General features: G+C 35.3%; 2 protein-coding genes and 2 long non-coding RNA genes across 5 annotated transcripts; 2 read left to right on the top strand and 2 right to left on the bottom strand.

The window, feature by feature from the left end:
• The first annotated feature begins 3,587 nt into the window (after positions 1-3,587).
• LOC140790743 (uncharacterized) lies at positions 3,588-11,574 on the top strand. 2 transcript variants are annotated; one of them, XR_012109439.1, is made up of 4 exons: positions 3,588-3,654; positions 9,431-9,562; positions 10,521-10,602; positions 11,285-11,574. It is a non-coding gene; the product is annotated as an uncharacterized lncRNA (long non-coding RNA). The 2 variants fall into 2 exon arrangements; XR_012109440.1 differs by having other exon boundaries at positions 3,604-3,716.
• Positions 4,411-7,691, bottom strand: LOC140790447 (probable serine/threonine-protein kinase PBL23). Its single transcript, XM_073140541.1, has 5 exons — positions 6,962-7,691; positions 6,104-6,252; positions 5,797-6,018; positions 5,573-5,722; positions 4,411-4,881 (listed from the first exon to the last, which is right to left on the bottom strand). The coding sequence occupies exons 1-5, from the start codon at positions 7,689-7,691 to the stop codon at positions 4,543-4,545; spliced, it is 1,590 nt and encodes a 529-aa protein (XP_072996642.1). The 3' UTR covers positions 4,411-4,542.
• LOC140790745 (uncharacterized) lies at positions 8,506-10,478 on the bottom strand. Its single transcript, XR_012109442.1, has 3 exons — positions 9,970-10,478; positions 9,656-9,798; positions 8,506-9,013 (listed from the first exon to the last, which is right to left on the bottom strand). It is a non-coding gene; the product is annotated as an uncharacterized lncRNA (long non-coding RNA).
• Positions 11,575-12,758: 1,184 nt separating the features above from the next.
• LOC140790737 (probable inactive receptor kinase At5g10020) lies at positions 12,759-20,053 on the top strand. The gene is made up of 3 exons (XM_073140957.1): positions 12,759-14,389; positions 15,649-17,301; positions 19,244-20,053. The coding sequence occupies exons 1-3, from the start codon at positions 13,483-13,485 to the stop codon at positions 19,831-19,833; spliced, it is 3,150 nt and encodes a 1,049-aa protein (XP_072997058.1). The 5' UTR covers positions 12,759-13,482; the 3' UTR covers positions 19,834-20,053.

Below are 20,053 nucleotides of genomic sequence, written 5' to 3'. Positions count from 1 at the left end.
GGATTTATCCTTTTCTTTTAGGAAAATCACTAATGCTTTAAGCCAGACATTTATTATAAGAAAAATACTCCACTTTTTTTATTTATTTTATGACCATTAACTTTGCCATCCAACTCTTGTGTTTTATTTTCAATGACTCAAAAACATCTTGATCTAAAAATTAAATATAGGAAATAATAGATGCAAAGAGTGGAGAATATTTCGTAACTTTGAAAAATAAAATCTTACTGGAAAAATACTATCATTATGCTTATACAATTAATCTAGCAATAGACTATATTAAGATAATTTTTAGATAATAAAAATTAAATATAGGAACTTTATGAATAAAAATAGATTATATAATTATTAATTTTAGGAGCTCCAATGCTATCAAATCTACTGATCGGCTAGCTAATTTAGACGGCGACGGATCGAGCAATTTGACTGATTTAGAGTAATTTTATTATCTAATTATAATTTTAGATTTTTTTTTACTGATTTAGTCCTAACAAATTCTAAAAAGATTGTTGTGTTTTAAAAAAAGTAGCACGCATTATTTATGTAATTTTACGTATCGCATATGCAAGATGTATGCAATAATTTTCAACAGAATGTGTATCGAAATTTAAAAAAAAGTCACGCATTACGTATATAATTTATACGCATTACGTATATAATTTATACGCATTGCCTATGCAAAAGTTACGCTTTAATTTTAAAAAAATATTATGTATCACTTATGTAATATATATGCATTGTCTATATAAAATATATACTGTAATTTCAACGATATGCGCATTGAGATTTAAAAAAAAACGACACACATCACGTATGTTATTTATACGCATTACTTTATGTAAAAAGTACGTTCTAATTTTTAACAATACGAGCATCTAGATTAAACGATTAAGTTAGATTAGAGAAATAATAAATTAATTTAAATCAGTAAAAAAATGTCTGAATTTCTAGTTCGATAATAGGAGATCTATTTCTATCAATTAAAAAATTAAAGGACTTTTTTTTTTGCTGTAAATCCCCGCGAGGAATCCTTTCCAAAATGTGTCGGAATATTTTTGGCCGTCCACATTAACAGGACCTTTTGTAATTGAGGTGATTTATTTATTTATTTATTTATTTAGAAAGAAAGAAAGAAAGAAAAAGAATCTGCAAAGTGGCACATCCGTAGATAGAGCCAAAGGGCAGTGGTAGGATCGAGAAAGGGAGGACAAAATTGGAGTACGCCAGCGGTGACGTCATGTATCGGCACTCGTGTTTCGTTCTCTCCCAAATAAGAGGGACAAGAGAAGCTCCAACGGTTAAGCTTCTGGAACTTCTGGAAGTCGAAGCTTCTTCTGGTTGACTCCCAAACTATTGTTAAGATTCGCACAATCAAAATGTGGATTGGAAAATGTTTAACGTAATCTACCAATATTCTTACCCACGAAAGCGACATGGCAATGTAATTAATCATCCCTTCTGAGAGGAGTAAACTCATCAAATAGAATAGAATGGTAGGGTAAATATGAATGAATCAAGACATTAGTAGGGGTGTCAACTAGCCGATCGCAAGGTTGAAATTAATTTCGAGCCTAACTTATGATTTAGGCTCAGCTCAACTCAAGTCAAATTGAGCTCGAGCCGAGCTAAAGTAAGCCCAGATCTAAATTGAACCTATTTTTAAACTGAACTTAAGTTAAGCCGGATCGAGCCCAAGCTACTAAGTCTTAAAATGAGTCAAAAACTATTATATATAAAGTATTATATTTGAGCCAAGTCTATCGAGCCGACTCTGACTTAGACTCAGCTCGAAATTCAAATTGAGCAAAAAAAAAATAAAGCTTATGCTCGGCTCACTCTGATCAGGCTTGAGATGCTCATTTATTTTAACACCTCTTACTATCAGAGTTTGTTCAAAGTGTCGTCATCTTATCTCTTATGTTGATTGTTAGGTATTAATACGTCAAGCTTGTATTTATGACCTTTTCCCTAAAAATAAAGAAAAAATTATCTCAGTTAGAGAAAGAGAGAGAGAGAGAGAGAGAAATGCTTACAAATTGTGTTTGGCTGCAATTTGTGCATAATAAAGAGTTAATTCATAAATATTGCTCTTAGTACAAAGAGAGAAACTTACCCCAGTAGATTGTTTATGTTAAGATTATTTGTATTAACTCACTAATTACTCTAAATATTTAAAGAACCCTTAAAATATTTTAATAGATATTTTTCTTTTTAATTTAATTACCAGTATATGCTTGGCAGAATTTGAGCTTAAAAATCAATACCTATCCTTAAAGCCTAAGTCGTTAGAGAATAATTTTTTTTAAATAGTAATAAAATTAGGGGGTTTAAACTTAGTATTATTGAGTGCTTCTATAATCAAGACTTTGAGTGCATTAACTTTATAATATATACATGTAAATTAGTCAAAAGGGTGACACGATATCATCACCAAATTATTAACAAGCAATTAACTTTCCCACATTCTAGAGACCCCTTCATAGAAACATTGGCCCTTATTTGTCCACAAAGATCCATTAGAATCCATGAAATCTATCCAACCAAAGATCAAACAGGGACATCTCCTTTGTCTCTTGTTCCCCTGACAAAGATCCAACTAGCTTTCTCCGAGATGATCCAACGTATCACTAATGTTTGGTCAAAGGCCAATAACTTGAAGTCCTCCACATGGCTGATCAAATTACATGGACAAAAGATGGGGGCCAGTGGTTTTTGACTTTGGGCAGCTGTTTCTAGCTAACGTACATATTACTGTTTATTTTTATAATTAGAAGTGTTTTGTTTAATCGGTTTTTTGTTGGTTTGACTTTGGTTGTTTTGTTCTTCGAGACTTCAAGGTCAAAGGGTAGGTGGTGCATGGTAGTGTGCAAAATTATAAAAGAATCCACGGTCGGTTAACACGTGACCGTCTATATATCAATGTTTTTAAATTCTTGTGGCTAGTTGTGTTTCTAAAACATTAAAAACAAAATAGAAAGGTTGGATACTAATAGAGAAATTGATCAAAAGCATCGTATATTTTGTTTTCAATATATGGATTCTTACGATAGATTTTCGAATCTTAGTAACTCTCGAGGTTGATTTTTTCTAAACTAATGTAGATGTATTGAGTTAAGAGTAATTTAGCATATTTCGTCTAAAGTTAAGATAATCTTCCAAACTTTCGAAAGATAATAAAAAAAAATTAGATCCTCTTCGAATAAATTAAATACATGCATTAAAATATAAAGGCTTCTTGCCTTGGCACTTTGAGAACCAAACGCCTGTGCATATATTTATATATAAAATGTAAATATATTATATACATAAAAATTATATTTTAAAATATAATTTTTTAATTTTAAAAGGAAAGGATTATTCTCTATTTCGTCAGCTCTGTTAGGTTGAAGTTGACTCCCAGAGTTAAATAATATATATATATATATATATATATATATATATATATATATATAAATGATAATTTAGCCATGTTTATCGATACTCGTCGCTTTGTTCAGTAGCCATTGCCGACTTCTGCTGGCTTAGATATCCACCCTCTGATATCACTATCCCCTCCTATACCTGTATACGATCTCGTCCGTTCCATTCATTGATGGAGAAGTCGACGAATTCCAGGATCGTGGATCACCGATACCTTCATAGGCTGTCTTATTAGTAAGATGAAATCTTCGTCTATTTCTTATTCTCCGATGCAGATGTTGTAATGCAACAGATTGGTAAACCTTGATTCCTTACACTGTTCGATTTATGAGGATTGTGATCGTTAGCATCTGCTCAAAATCTTCTGATTCTATCTGTTCTTGGCTTAAATTAACAGTCCTGAAATGGGATTTGTATCTATAGTTTTCATCTGGATCTGTCAATAGAATCAATTGATAAATTTTTCCACTTGAAAGTGATGTTAAACATCCGACAAGCTATTTACAGATTTGGATATGCTAACATGAAAAGATAATAATTTTTTTTTCACCAAGTTGCAAAAGATTTATATGTATTATGAAAACTAGAACATGAATACTAGGCCTCGCTATCCTACAAATGCAATTCATTGATCAAATTTTAACTCAAATATAAAAGCTTAAAGGTAACAGAAGAGAACATGTTCTAGTCTGTTAGATTCTTATTTTATTCAACTTCTTTGACCTTTGAGCTCTCTCTTAGTTCATTATTCTTTCTGGAAGAATCTTCCAGCTTCCAAAATTGTCCCATAAGAGAATATATGCAGATCTACTAGCAACTCATGTCAAAGTCTCCAGGTATAAGACAGTTGATGCTGCAAATCTTTCCTACTTGTATAACCTCTTTATTAGAAGCATTGAAAAAGAAGTAAGGTCTTTGAGGTGGATAAGAAACAAGAGCATACGGAACTGGTGACACTTGTTTCAGAAAATTAGCAACTTCTAGGGCATCTATTTGACTTTTTTTTGACATTAAAGAGAATATAATTGTTGTATAGATAAATTTACATGCCAGAGATTTACTAGCTCAAGATGGAAGCAGCTAGAAGTTTACAATACTGATTTTAGATTTCCATTTTAAGACTTAATCTAGCATCTCATTATAAGATATCTGGGTGCTGCGAAGTTTTCCTTTTCTATTTTGAAAATCTTTTCTTATACCTGAAGCTGATCCTTCAAAACCTCTAAGATTTTGTGTTCTAGAAGTTGGTGCCAAGAATGTCAGTGGATGTGCTTCAGTTTTCTGAGTTCCATTCATGGACTGGGAAGTTGCATTTGCTGTTTCCTTTGTTTCTGACTCTCCATGGCCTGATGATCCATTTGACGGAGATAAGCTACTAAAAGAAGAGTATGTGGGTGAAAAATCTTCAATACCGCAGACTGTTACCCTATCCATTATGTATTTTCTCAACTTATATTCCACCTGCATGAATCAAGAGTATTCACATTTTAAACTCAATTTGGAGAAATTTTGATTTAAAAAGCCAAGATATCAGAAGCAAATTTGGATGCTTGTCTCAGTTCAAACGAGAAGGTCATGATGTCCAATTATAACATTTTCTTATCTTAGATTATTTGCCCATAACTTTTATTGAATAGTAAACACGGATGCTTAAGAACTTCTGCAACATGGTTTGAGTTCCTTATGAAGTTGTATGACTCCACGAGTAAGAGTGAAGTTTGGAAATTTTAGTTTGAATTGGAACTTATGAACTTGATTACATAGTTTCAGGTCACACTATATTATGAGGCCAATTATTTTAAATCAGGTCACTTGTTCCAATTATTTGATAGATTGGACTTCAAAAGAAACAGAGTAAGACCACGGCAACTTAAGTGGGTTGAATATTTAAAGAATACAGTGCCAATTTATGAGGAATAACAGTTAAAGAAGTATCATAGTCGGAAACATAGAAGTCGACAACATAGAAATTGAGATAAGATATGAATCTTTTAACTGCTGTCTAATATATGGAAGAACTCCATGCACTTCATAAAATTATTCTCTGTCAGTGTATAACCGCATTTACTTCATATAACTTGTATTATTTGATAATTTACTAAAATATGTATGTAATAAAAGAAATTTTTTGCATAAATGTAATCTTCCTTACCATCTCCATCGATGGCCTTTTATCAGGATTTCTCCGAAGACATGTCTCAGCCACACTAACTATCCAGAATAATTGATGAACATCATGAGATTCAAGAATCCTTTCATCAATAAGCTCTGGATATTTTCCTTCTTTCAAAAGTGGTATTGCCTGTAAAGGGTAAAAATAGAACTTTTAAATACGTACAACGAAAACCAACTATTGATTACTATGCTTCTTTTTACCCATTCTACAAGACTTGGTTCTTGGAAGTTCCTATCTTTAATAGTCTGGCCAGTAATTAGCTCAAGCAAAACTACTCCAAAAGAGTAAACATCAGTCTTGGTTGAGACTCTCCCTCTTTCTGCATACTCTGGTGCCAAGTATCCAAATGTCCCAACTACCTTATTTTCTGATGGTTTATCGAACTCATTTTCTTGTGTTCGTGCCAGACCAAAATCTCCTAACTGAGAAATTAAACAGCAAAATGGAAGTCAGAATCAGAAGCCAAATGATATACTCTATCAAGATAGTTGTGATAAGGTATTTTACCAATGGATCATATTCATGAGTTAATAGAATGTTATTTGGCCCCATGTCTCTGTGAATTATATTGTTCTGATGTAGATAGTTCAAACCTCTAGCAGTTCCAAGTGTGATTTTCATCCTTTCTGTCCAACTCAAACAATCTGAGCTGTTTCCTGCATAGTTAGATATCAGTTCTGTCAGGTTGCTTGATCTCAAGCTTCCTACATCAAGGATAAATGAAATCTAAAACAAGCACAAAAATCTATAACATGGTAACTTTAGCTCAATCTTTTGTAGCTTTACATTACTTTTGTACTCTACACTGTGTTAAATATCTGTGTAAATATTTTCAACAGTTGTCTTTTGTCCTTCTCTTGAGCAAAAGTTTGTATGTAGTATTAGTTGGATTGGAATCTGGATAAGACTAACCAAATATTATCTCCATGAAATTGACTGCCTACATTGCAAAAACTACTAAATCACATCCTAGAAATATTAAATGTAGATGCATGATGATAAAGCCTTTGATAGGCTTGATGTTTAAGCGCTGAAAAAAGATCTCAGTTTAAAGTTCCTTGATACATTCATACCTACTAGTTTAGATATTTCCCAGCCCTTATTGCATGTCCATTCTATGATTAGAGGTCGTTTTAATTTCTTATCTTCAGTAGGCAAGAAACTAAAGTTTCTGGATTGTGTCATCTGATTTCTGCATAACTAGAATTCTTATGCTACGGAAAATGAAAAAGTTATGCACAGACACAGACAGGTGCACACGTGTGCGAGCATACACACACACAGAGTTAAATTTGAAATTTTGATTAATCATAGTAAATAGATTGTTGATCCCCAAAGAAGTGAAGAACAATGATGCGTACTTACTTGAGAGGTGTATGTCCAGTGAACCATTGCAGACATATTCATATACTAGCAGTCTGTGACTTCCTTCGGAACAGGAGCCCAACAGCATGACCACGTTCTCATGTCTAGCCTTACTGAGAACCTGAACCTCCGCCTTGAATTCCTTCTCTCCCTGTAAACTTGCATGTTTATGTTGCTTGACAGCAACCCACTGTCCATCTTCAAGCTCTCCTTTATAAACAGATCCAAATCCTCCTTCAGACAAGAAATTTTTAGTTGAAAATCCATTTGTAGCAGTATGGAGCTCTGTGTAAGAAAAAGTTCTCGTTGTTTTGATTTTTGGTCTTTCATTCCCACAATTTTTACATTTACGATTTTCTAACATGTCATTCTCCAGTTTTATTTCCTCTATTTTGCTTGCATTCATTTCCATGTCCATTCTACAGCTGTTGGGAATTGACGAATGATTAATGTTTGCTGCTCTTTCTTCGCTAATAAACTCATCTTTTTCATGTTGTAAGAGAAATAGCTTCTGTCCATCAATGTTAGAATCTGATAAGATATCAGGATTTGTATTGTCGAATGCAAAGGTTGTGCTTGAAAGTGAAGACTTTTGACTGTTTGTATATGTATTGGAAGTCTTTGCCATCTTTTCACTAGCTTTCTGTATTCCTTCGCTGTTATCAGTTGCCATTTCACCATTTAAGTTGCTTATTTGAATGCTCTTTGCCCCTGAAAGTGTTACTGACATTTTATATTGGTATATTATGCAGAGCGCACTACAACATATCTCTAACTCAATTGCAAACAATTAATAAGTGTTGACAATTTTATCTTTACTAAAGCCCCTAAAAAAATAACATTTTGTTCTTAGAAACCAAACTTGATAGTAGGCAGATGTTGCTACTTTCATTTCCATTCCTCATTTATCTGCTGTGAGATGGCTCATTTTCCCCTAATGTAGGAAATTATTAAAAATCCAATGAGGTTATCTACTTTGAGATAATGTTACTAAGGAGGAGAGCCAGATACATTCAGTTTCCTCTAATATTGTTGTACTCCGAGTTAAAAGAAAGGCTAAGATCTATTATTGAAATTTTAGGGAGGGGAGAGCCAGGTACTTTCAGATAGTGCTAGTAATCCAATTCAATGTAAGCCATTCTCTTGGATAAAACTCCAAGTGTTAGTAATATCTTCATGACCTCAGCTTCCTGCATATTCTTCACTGTATGATGTCAGCTTTAGAATTCATTTCAATTCCTTGTGCACTAGAACATCATTTTGTTGTAGATATTATAGTATAACCGATTGTTCTTTTGGTACATTATCACTGAAACCTGACAGGTATCTAAAATCAGTCTGGTAAAAAAAAGTCAGTAGCAAAGCAAGTAGCATGTAATCTTCTGAATCACAGATGACTTGATATCTTTTGATGACAAAAGAAAATAACTCTGTGAATGGCAGATGAACTAGTGCATAGTATCAGATGACAAATCAGCAGGATTTCATAGGATGTATGCTTCATATACATATCTGTTAGTTTATGTTTTTGATTGTTACTGTAATTAAAATGGAAATGGATGTAAGACATGTGCATAACACCATGACATTATGCGTTCACGTCAATAGAAATGGAAAACTAAGAAAAAACCAACTTATCTTTAGTTATGACAACTATTATATGGTTCAGTGCTTTCAAACTTTGGCAGTTGATGGCATCTGATATAACATTTTGTATTCTCTGCAGCTCTTGACTCTAGTTATAGAAGTGCGCATCAACATATTTTCCTTTTATTTTAATAATGAACAATGATAAACATTGACTTACTCAAGGGCGACAGATCCAAACTAAAAAGATCATCATCATCATCAAGGTATTCTGTTGTCATCAACCCTGATCCTGGTAAAACATCACTGCATGCCATCTCAATTTTAGGGCTTCCATCTGTATGTTCAGTCTTCCGTGGAATAGCTTTTGGTCCCCTCAGGAGTTCGACATTGTTGTTACGCTTCATCCTTGAGATACCACAAGATAGCCTCTCCATGAAATACTTCTTGTCCTTCTTCATTTGCCTGTAGAGGATGATTTATCAGAAGAGTAAATGAAAGAGCAGACTATTTTGATGAAGTGGTTCAAGATGGTCTGTTAGCCTGCGAGTTTATAGTAATCGGATCTATTTGCTATAGAAATGCAAATGAACAAGTTAAATCTAGGTGTAAGTCTTCCTTATGTTTTTGTGGCATCAACAAGACAGTAATGTTATTAAGATGATACTATCTTATGTTTTCATGACCTTGACCACTGGTTAATCATTTCATTAGCATGTTCTTTTCCTGTTTTATACTGTGCTATTTGAAATTGATGGTATCAATACCTTGAATTGCTATATTGCAATTATGTGTATAAACTTAATGACCAGAAATGGTGCAGAGCATGTTTCTGTTATCATCCATGCCTTACCGATCAAGAATTATCCATGTTGCCCGCAGTTTCAAGGCAAATTCCAGAGCCACTTCTTTTGGTGAAGATGCTGCAATGACCTGTCTATGAAATGCAACCTAACAATGGAATGAACTCACCATCAGTTCTGGGTTTCGTTCTTCATCTATGGTGCTTAACAGGTATATGCATGCCATAATGTATAACTAATAGAGATATTAAACTACACCAACATAATCACATTATCAGATGGATATATATTTTAATGTCTTAACCTTTTTTCTTTCATAGAGCTCATAGAGCAGCATCATCTCTGCACTGTTCTGGTATTCCTTCTCTTTTCTTGTGACTTCTTCATCGATGATCTTCTGGTTTACTCCCAACATAGAGTTTGAACTCATCCTGCTTTTATATCCCACTGCGAGCAAAGAAGTAGATGTAAACGAATTGGCATGAAAGACTTTCTTGTTGTACATGGTGTTCTTTATGTAGTTGCTACCATTCTGTTATCCTTTTTGAGCAAAAAGAGCTAAAATCTCTTACTTAATTTCTTGCCTCTCTTGAAAGGAAACGTACTAGGGTTATTAACCTGGTGAAGAACTCCAAGGAGTGTGAGTTCATCTCCAGGTTTGAGTGGAAGGCCATCTATGGCCCATTTGATTGGGATTAAACTGATCTCTCTTGATGCATCCTGGATCACTACCACCCTCTGAGCCTCCACTGACATGCTAATTTCTAGTTGAAGAACTTGCACTATATGAAGAAAATTCCAAAATAATTTAGGTTTCAATGCAGGATAAGACTGTAATGATTAAGCTTTTACAGGGGGATATTGAGTAAGAAAACCAACTACATATGACTATTGCTATGAAAAAATGTTGACGAAGAAAATTGATCTCAAGTTTATGCCAAAAGTATTGGAGGATCAAAATATCAGGAGAAAAGACGAGGTGTCTTCCTAAGTGGATTCTTAGAATTAAAACTGATAAGGTGGTAGATCCAGGCAAAGCATCTGAGAGCATAGTTCAACCGTATATTCGGATATCCAAGAAGGTTTAGCATTTAAATAGAATCTTTGGAGGAAAACAGATTAGCTGATTATTGATCTTGTTAAGAACTATGATTGCTCTCTTGTTGCAGATGCTAGAATGCTAGAAGCTGACACTGGGACGTGGAGAAACCGATGACGAGAAGCAATTTGCAAAGAATTATTGTATAGCTGGTAAGTCATTGTCATGTTTGGTGCGTCAGCTATTTAGGCAACAAAACTCTCTTTTATAACAATAGACGAATATGTACCCTATCATCCTGTACTTGGGGTATTCTATTGTTCTTTGCCTGAATTATATATTCTTTCAAAGTGTTAAGAAAAGAACTCACAGGATTGTATCAGGTTCATCTTTTCTGGTTTGTGAGATTGGGTGACAAGCAGGCATCTCCTGTTCTATCTGTTTACAATTTATTGGTCTACAGTTTTTTAAGCCTCATAGTTTGATTCCTTATATTGTTTTCAGTGCAAGATTCACTTGGTACAAACATTACAGGGCTAGATACATTCCTAAATTTTGTTTTGTATCACATCAGTCTGTTCTTTTGACTAAACTAGAAAATTATTTTTTCTTCAAATTGGTAATAACTTTTTAAGATTCATCTATAATACAAGGGGGTAAAATGTTGTTACCCGCTTTTAACATTTGTTGGACGGCAGTGTTTTTAAGTTCCACAGTTTGATTCATTCTATTGTTTTCTCTTTTAAGAAGTTTAATGATGTCCCAATTAAAACGCCATCACTGGACTTCAAACTTAGATTATTCTATACAACATTTACACCCATATCAGCAACTGTTTTTTTTATAATCTTTTTGAAATGATCTCTGACGCTAGTTCTGCTCATTCTCTTGTAGCCATTATAATGATCTGAATTGAAGTCTCCAGGCTCCTTCCAAATCAAAACAACTTGGATTAAAAGAAAGGAATTGGATGGTGCTTGAGAAGAAGAAGAGTGGGGATGTTGTTTTTAATGCGCATGTCTCTGCTCACTGAGCACAGCGCAGATCTGCGAGCCACTTAGCTGGCATCACATTCTCTACTTTTTTTTTTTGTTTCTGGCAAGTGGCTCAAGTTGGCATCGATTTGTATTGGACCAAACCTTGTACTGCTTGTACTGCTCTTAATGGCTTCTTAATCATCTGCTTACGCCTATATTATTATCTAGTTGCTTTTGCTGGGCCACCACTAACCTTGTGCAATTAGTGCTAATTATGACACATGCTATTCTTAGTGCTCATGTAATGAGTAGTGACAGTTGAAGAACAGAACATCAGCTATTATACATATTTCTCTATATATCGTATTTTATAACATCCATTTAATTCAAATAAATGTTAAAAGACTTAATTTTTAGATTTGGTACACCAAACTATGTAATGATTACTATATTTATTAAAACAACCAAACAACCCCTATGTTTCTTACCTTGTTGTAATTAAAGAGTTCACAACACAGATTAAGTATTGATTAGATTAGCATTTTTTTTTGGCTAAGTAATATACCGATATGGTAACTCGTTTTGGGTATTAATAATTAAACATACTATTTCGATAACGAGGGTTATTATGGTAAAATAAAAACACCAGAAAACTCCTTCAAGGTAGCGAAGTTGGGTAAGCGTCAAACCAGATGAGTCCATTTCCAACGCCAGCTCAAAGTCGTCTCTTTGTCTTTGCTGTAGATTTGACTTTCAACATGATTATGATTTCTTAATCCTTCCCATCATTATTATTATTATTTTTCACTGCAAAAAAAATTATCTCTAATAATATGAGATTTATGGCTCTCTCTGAAATGTTTTCTGTAGCTCAACAGTGAGTTGGAAGAACTCAAACCCAATCTAACCTGATCCCCTATCAGAATCCAAAGACAGAAAACTTTGTCAGATTTGGAGGAATCATGATCGAAATATTGTGGGAAACTTGCATATAACACCCTGAACTCGAGTGAATAATCAATCAGTGGCTAGATAGAAACCCTAGGGTGTTGTTTGCTCAATTTACACAAATTATAGGATTGGATTGCAAATACTAGGGAGTGAAGGGTTTGCATGCAAATATCCCCTAAAAAGGGTCGATTTGCAGAAGGGAGAAGAAGCTTTTTTTGAGTGCCAGCTTTGGATCCGCTTTTAGATAAAGGTAGATATCTTTGGGGGTATATATTAATAACAAATTACTACTAACTGAGTGCGGATAAACGCAATTAAAGTCGATTAAAACCAAAATTAGAGGAGGCCAGGTCCAGGAGAAAACGATTAGTTTGTAGGGACCGGAGGACAGCGCACAACAACATACCCGTACTGATGCTATTCACTGCTCCTTGTCATGAGAGAGAGAGAGAGAGAGAGAGAGAGAGAACTTCTGCATTGGCTGCTACTTCTCCATCTTTGCTCCACTTTGCTCCCACCATTCCTTCCATCTCTCTAGAGAAAAGAGTTCACTTCGCTTAGTGCCCTTTTCCTTCTTCCTCCTCGTCTCCTCTCTCTATCTCTCTCTAGAGGATGATAAAGATGAGATTCTTACAATTTTGCCCGAGGCCCAAATGGGTTTTCATTTTTTACCCCGTAGAGTGGAAGTTCCTATCTGAGCTTGTCCTTTGACTCTCTCTCTCTCTCTCTCTCTCTCTGTCTCTCCATCAGAAAGGTGCCTTTTTGGGACCTAACCATCTCTCTTCCCTGCATTGCTTCAATTCTTGCCTGTTCTTGGAATTGGGTTTCTTTTGTTATCTAACTGCTGTTCCGAGTCATTACTTGGAGATTCTGAGTTGCAAATCCATCTCGGTCAGTTTAGATTTGAAGGGATTTGGTGGTCTCGACCGGCATTTGCTTCTATGAAACATTTTTGATCTAATTTAGGTGTCTGGATTTGCTGATTTGTGTTTGTCTTTTCACGTTGTCATTTTTTGCAGATTGTTTGTCTTTCGTTGTTGTTTCCTTTTTGCGTTGCATGTCACATGCTCCATCTTAGTTTCTTGTTTCAGTCCTGCAGTCCTTAGAGCTTCGATCTTGTGAAGCCACCTTTTGTCTTTTGGGTTTTTCTTCGTTGGCTAGGGAATGCAGTTCGTTTTTTTGCTTTTTGTAATTTGGGTAGGAGTTATTAGAGCAAATTCCGACTTAGATGCACTACTGGAGTTCAGAAAAGGGATCGAGGAAGACCCTTCTGGTCGAATCTTTGGTTCTTGGAACCCTATTAGTACGCAGGATTATGTTGGCTGTCCTCTTGATTGGTATGGGGTCCAATGTACCGGTGGTCGGATTTCTGAGATCGCGTTAGATAACATTGGTTTGGTTGGAAACATCAGCTTGTCGGCTTTAGCTAGGATGTCCATGCTTCAGAACCTATCTCTATCAAACAATCAATTAGCAGGAGTTTTGCCCCCTGAGCTGGGGTCTATGGGCTCGTTGAAGTTTCTAGATCTCTCAAACAATTTGTTTTCTGGTACTATACCCACTGAGTTAATGAAATTAGTGGATCTGGTCTATTTGAATCTGTCTTCAAACAATTTTGGTGGTAGAGTGCCGTCGGGTTTCCAAAATTTAAGAAAATTGAACTATTTGGATCTTCGACGCAACAGTTTTTGGGGCAAACTAGACGACATTTTTGCTCAGTTGCAGAGCCTTATTCATGTCGATCTCAGCCATAACCAATTTTCTGGATCACTGAAGTCGATTTCTGACAATTCCACCATTAATGGCTCACTACAATACCTAAACATTAGCTACAACATGCTGTCTGGAGAGCTATTTAATAAAGACCCGATGCCTTTGTTTGATTATTTGGAGATGTTTGACGCCAGCTTTAATCAGCTTACTGGCAATGTTCCATCATTCAATTTTATAGTTTCCCTCAAGATATTACAGCTGAGGAACAATCAATTTTCTGGCTCCATACCTGAAGCACTGCTCAGTGAAACTTCAATGGTCTTGACCGACCTTGACCTGAGCTTCAACCAACTTACAGGTAGTTTTCTTCAATTTACTAGTTGCATGTTATGTTTTTGTGTCTTAATATGTTTAGCTCTTCCTTAATACCTTCTTCCAAATTGGAAATCGTCATTATCAACACATTTCTTCTACCATGACAGAACTAAATTACAGGGTCAAACTAAATGGCTCTGCTGCAACTGGTTTATCCTCCTGTTGACCTTTTCTTTTACTGTCGTTTTCCATGTATAAGGAGGATGTGCAAAGCAGGGCACGATATAGAACTGATAGATAGGTGCAAATATTGTTTTCCCTTTTTCTCTTACTTAATGATATACTGAACGAACAGACAAAAAGGAAAAACTTACATGCTTTGCAGGACTGAAGAATTCGAAATAACTCGTTGGTTGAGCAGCTCTAGTAACTTCCAAGTTTTCCTACTGACTTAACGTTAAATAAAATCTAAGATCATAACCTAGAAAGCTCTTTCAAATTGAAAGTTGAGATTCACTCTCCATTTGTACCTGCATGTGCAGATATGCTATTTAGGATACCAATTCGTTTATTGAAGTCTTAAGGCTTTTTGGGAGGTTTTGAAAAGAGTTTCTTTTTATGTTTTGCTTGTCAAATTACAAGTAAAATCATTTGTTTTGGTGTATAAATTATTCATTCCCCTTTTTGACCATTCCTTATCATTTCAACCTTTTCTTTATTTAACAATGATCCTATAAACTCCTATTCTGAGTCATATAGGTTAGCAACAAAGCCAGCTCTTAAAATTTGTTTTTTTTTCTCAGAACCTTAAACCTCACCTACTTGGTTGGGATTGGATAGTTTGAGGTTGAAGTATAGTAGCTTTAATTCATAAAATATATCTTACTTGTGAGAGATTGCTGAATCAATATAGCATTTCATTAAGGATTATATGATTTTTGTACTTTTTTAGGAACAATTTGAATTTATATGAAATATTTATACTGAGAATTCTTCATGCAACTCTTGTAAGATGCTCATCGAGCACTTAACTAAGATACACTGCTAATAATAGATGACTTTGGAGAGTTAATTTTGTCTTGAAATTGCTGGACAACAATTTATTACCTTAGTTCAGGTTCTTTTCTTACTATATTCTTAGAAAGTTAGATTTTTATTTCTCAAATGGTATATATTAGCCATTAGGTAGTTTATTGATATAGATATATGAAATTCTTCTCTATGGGTGGATCTAAATTTTCAAGTTTATGAACTTGTTCACTGTATTTTTCTTTTAAGTCTTAACTTCTTGCTTTTATGCAGGTCCACTTAAACGGATAACATCTGCAACTTTGAAGAATCTAAACCTTTCATTCAATAAACTTTCAGGTTCTTTGCCTATCTCAGTAGGCAGTTGTTCAGTTATTGATCTAAGTAATAACATGCTTTCGGGGAACTTATCTACTGTCAGGATTTGGGGAAATTATGTGGAAGTTATTGATCTAAGTTCAAATCGATTGAAAGGAACTTTGCCAAATATAACATCACAGTTTCTGAGGCTGACCTCTTTCAAGGTTTCAAACAACTTGTTAGTTGGAGAACTTCCTTTTGTGATAGGAACATATCCTGAACTAAACATCATCGACCTTAGTCTCAACCAATTATACGGGCCTTTACCTTCGAGTCTATTTACATCAGTAAGATTGACAAATTTAAATCTTTCAGGAAATAGTTTTACAGGAGCTGTTCCTTTCCCTACCTCTCAAATCTCAAACTCCACTTCCTCAAATCAAATGATACTCCCTGCACAGGTCTCAAGTCTTACCTTTCTTGATATTTCAAATAATTCCTTAAGTGGCTCGTTGCCTCAGGAAATTGCTAGTATGAGTGGACTGAGATTTCTGAATATTGGAAAGAACAATTTTTCTGGACATATTCCAAAGGAGATAGGTTTACTCCAAAAGTTGCTATATGTTGACTTGTCAAATAACCATTTTGAAGGCAACATACCTGATGATTTTCCTGATGGAATTGTTGAGTTCAATGTTTCATATAATAGCCTGTCAGGCGTCGTTCCGTCCAACTTATTGAAGTTTCCAGATTCATCATTTCACCCAGGAAATGAGCTATTGATATTTCCTCATCTTTCTCCTTCAAGTGCTCCAAACTTCTCTGATAAGGGAAAACATGGTCGTCAGATGAAGCGCGCAATTAGGTATGCTCTGATAGCATGCGCTGTTGCTTGCATTACTGGTATTCTTGTTCTATTACTTATTCATCAGAAGTTGTCCAACCGGAAAAGTAGAAGAAAAGATATTGATGACAGCAAGGCAGTGCAATCTCTCCATTTTGGGGATCAGAAATGTGCAGAACTACCTCCTACTTCCATCAACCAAGATCAATCACTTTCATCAGGGTCTTTATCAATATCACGTGAGAATAGAGGTGTTCCCTTGTCCACCAGGGAGATGGAACCTGCAATTCAAGATTCATTTGCAAATGTAGGACAGTTTGATCAGGAGACATCTAGTAGCATGCTGACAGAGAATGAGTGGAAGTCATCAATGTCTCTTGTGACATCTTCACCCACTATTGATCCTTATTTACACCCACATCAATCAAGTCTAACAGTGTGTTCCCCAGATAAGCTGGCTGGTGATTTGCATCTTTTTGACAATTCATTTGTGTTTACTGCGGAACAACTTTCTCATGCCCCTGCAGAAATTATTGGTAGGAGCTGTCATGGAACCTCCTATAAAGCTACACTTGGTAATGAACATGTGCTGACTGTGAAGTGGCTAAAGGAAGGCCTTGCAAAGAGCAAAAAGGAATTTGCTAGAGAAGTCAAGAAACTTGGCACCATTAGGCACCAGAATCTAGTATCTTTATGTGGTTACTATTGGGGTCCAAGAGAGCATGAGAGGATCATCATATCAAAATATGTAGATGCAGCATCTTTGACAGCCCACCTTTGTGGTAGGTTATGCCTTCGTTGAGTTTATTTACTGGCTATTGCATAACATCAATGACTAACCTTTGTATTTATATGTTCATGCATACACGTTTTCTTGTTTCCTTCTTGTTTTTTGAGAAAGCTAGAATTCAGCAAATATATTTTCATCATAAGAACTTGATTTTGTTACAGAAGGTCATTAGTAGTTACTATCCTTTCATGGAGAACATGGAGAAGAGCCTTCCAACATAATTACAAAATTTATCTTATTTATTTGGTCTTCGAATTAAATTGATCCTTTTCAATAGAAGTAGGTGATGCGCTTTCTGAAATCTTCCTTTTGTCTTTTTCCTCTTTTCAAATTCTCCAAAGTTATTCAATTTTCTGCTCTTACCAATTCTAAATTTTTATAACAAATTATGCCAACTCTTTTTAATAAATGAACTTTTTATTGACAGAACTTTTGTGTTGCAGTTAATCCACTTAATTTATTCAATTTATGCTTAAGCCCTAAGGGACAGTATACAGAGATGAGGCATGCTGTTGATAACTGACAACTAGCCCAAGCATTTCTGAGTATTTATGATGCAGATTGCCCACATGCCATTCTATATTTCAGACATGATAACATTAGCACAATGAGGCTCGAGGGTCATATTCTTTACCCATGTCAGCCAAGCTGTGAATATATATATATATATATGTGTGTGTGTGTGTGTTGTCACTAGGGGAAAGTTTGAGCACTTATCGTGTGTTTAATGAGTTAAATTAGCTTTAGGATTTCATGTTTTACTTAGATTACTGTTCCTTCTGTAATCTCCTCATGCTTCACACTAGTTGGTTTTGGTTGCTATGTGCAATCACTTCTGTTAGGATTCTTTTTTTTGGGGAGGCTTATATATGCATCAATGAACAATTCCAATGGCAGGTGGCATTCTTTGTTTGTAGATTTATGGTATATGGTGTAGAAACTCTTATACCTATTGAGTCTCCATTTGCACTTATTATTAATAGATTTAGTTCATGACCAGCCCTGCCATTTTTATTTATGTTGTATAGTTCATATTTAGAACATTAAAGCTGTTGCTGCTGTTCATTTTGTGTCTACTGGATGCTTAAGAAAGTTACCTGCAGAATGTATTCTTATTTTGGTTGCTTCAAATGTTTTTGTCATGATTGATGATAAGGCAATCTAGATTCGGTACTACAGATGTTCTATATGTCTAAAATATAGGTAACAATTATTGACGATCTGTTGGAGGCCCACTTCAGAATCTTGTGGCCGCTTGCACTCATAACACTTTGCAACCACCATGACTCTTGCTGTCTTGTTTGGTTGCTTTGGGCAGAGTTCAACCGCAACAATTATCAAATTGACTGGACAATTTTTGACATTACAACATGAAATGGAATGATGCAACTCTGCATCACAAAATGGATTTCCTTGATCCCTTTCTTCGCTCACTTTCACTCTACTTTTCACCCTTTTCTCATCCCTTCACCACCTTAATACCTTTTGTAAAGCGTTCCAGATGGAAATGTACAGATCCTGTTAGGACGCATCACCTGATGCTTTTTTCTTTTCACTTTGGTTAGTTTAGCAGATCATTATTTCTGTTTTCCATCCATTAAAATTGTACTAAACCAATTGCCTGCCAAACCTCTCAAGTTTCATCAGAAATAAATCACGGTCAAACTTTTACTTGCTTTTCATGTTTTCCTTCCATTGATGTATTTATTTAATTATTTACTCATCAAGATAATGAAGTTTTATTTTGCCTCTAATCAGTTTTATATGTTTCATGACCCTTTTCTGGCTAGTCAAGTACCGAAGGAAGTTTTGCATCATATTTTGGCTGTTATGTTTGCTGGATGGAAATGATCAACATTAAGATAATGTTTGAAGGATATAGTTAACTGAACCATAATATTTGAACTGATGGTTTTATTTTTGCTTCTGTTCAGAGTCTGAAGAAAGAAAGCTCTGTCCTTTATCTTTGCACCAACGGCTTAGCGTTGCTGTAGACATTGCTAGCTGCTTAAACTTCCTACACAATGAGAGGGCGATTCCCCACGGCAATCTTAAATCCACAAACATCCTAATACAAGCTCCTCTTCTGAATACTCTTCTCACTGATTACAGTCTACACAGGTTAATGACTCCTGCTGGCATGGCAGAGCAGGTCTTGAATGCTGGAGCTCTTGGATATCGTCCACCAGAATTTGCAAACACAAGTAAGCCATGCCCATCACTGAAGAGTGATGTATATGCTTTTGGTGTCATTTTGCTTGAGCTCCTGACCGGGAAAGGTGCTGGAGAGATCATCTCTGGGAATCCCGGCGTGGTCGACTTGACAGACTGGGTGAGGTTGTTGGCCAGAGAAAACCGCACCTTTGAGTGCTTTGACAGGCTCCTTTTGGAAGTTGATCCTTCTCAATACCCTCCTAAAGTTCTTGAAGATGTATTAGGAGTGGCCCTTAGGTGCATTCGTTCCGCATCCGAAAGGCCTGAGATTAGAACAGTCTTTGAAGACCTCTCTGCGATTTCCTTATGACTCATCCTCGAAAGTGTAAATCTCGTACTGACAGATCTGAAGAATTTTGTGCTAGATACTAACATCTGTGATTTCTTGTCATTTGTTTAGTCACCAGCATCAGATTTTTGTAGTTTTGGATCTTCATTCGTTGTATCCATTGTACTTGTCTATTCAACTGTTGATGTCAATAATTTCATTTACTGTAACAGTTGAAAGAAAATAAAAGTTTTTTCACTGA

Source organism: Typha latifolia, chromosome 6 (assembly GCF_019914945.1).
Source record: "Typha latifolia isolate L0001 chromosome 6, TyphaL0001v2, whole genome shotgun sequence".
NCBI classification, from domain to species: Eukaryota; Viridiplantae; Streptophyta; class Magnoliopsida; order Poales; family Typhaceae; genus Typha; species Typha latifolia.
The sequence above is the reverse complement of the archived record's forward strand: the minus strand, read 5'-3'. Positions and strand labels throughout refer to the sequence as shown.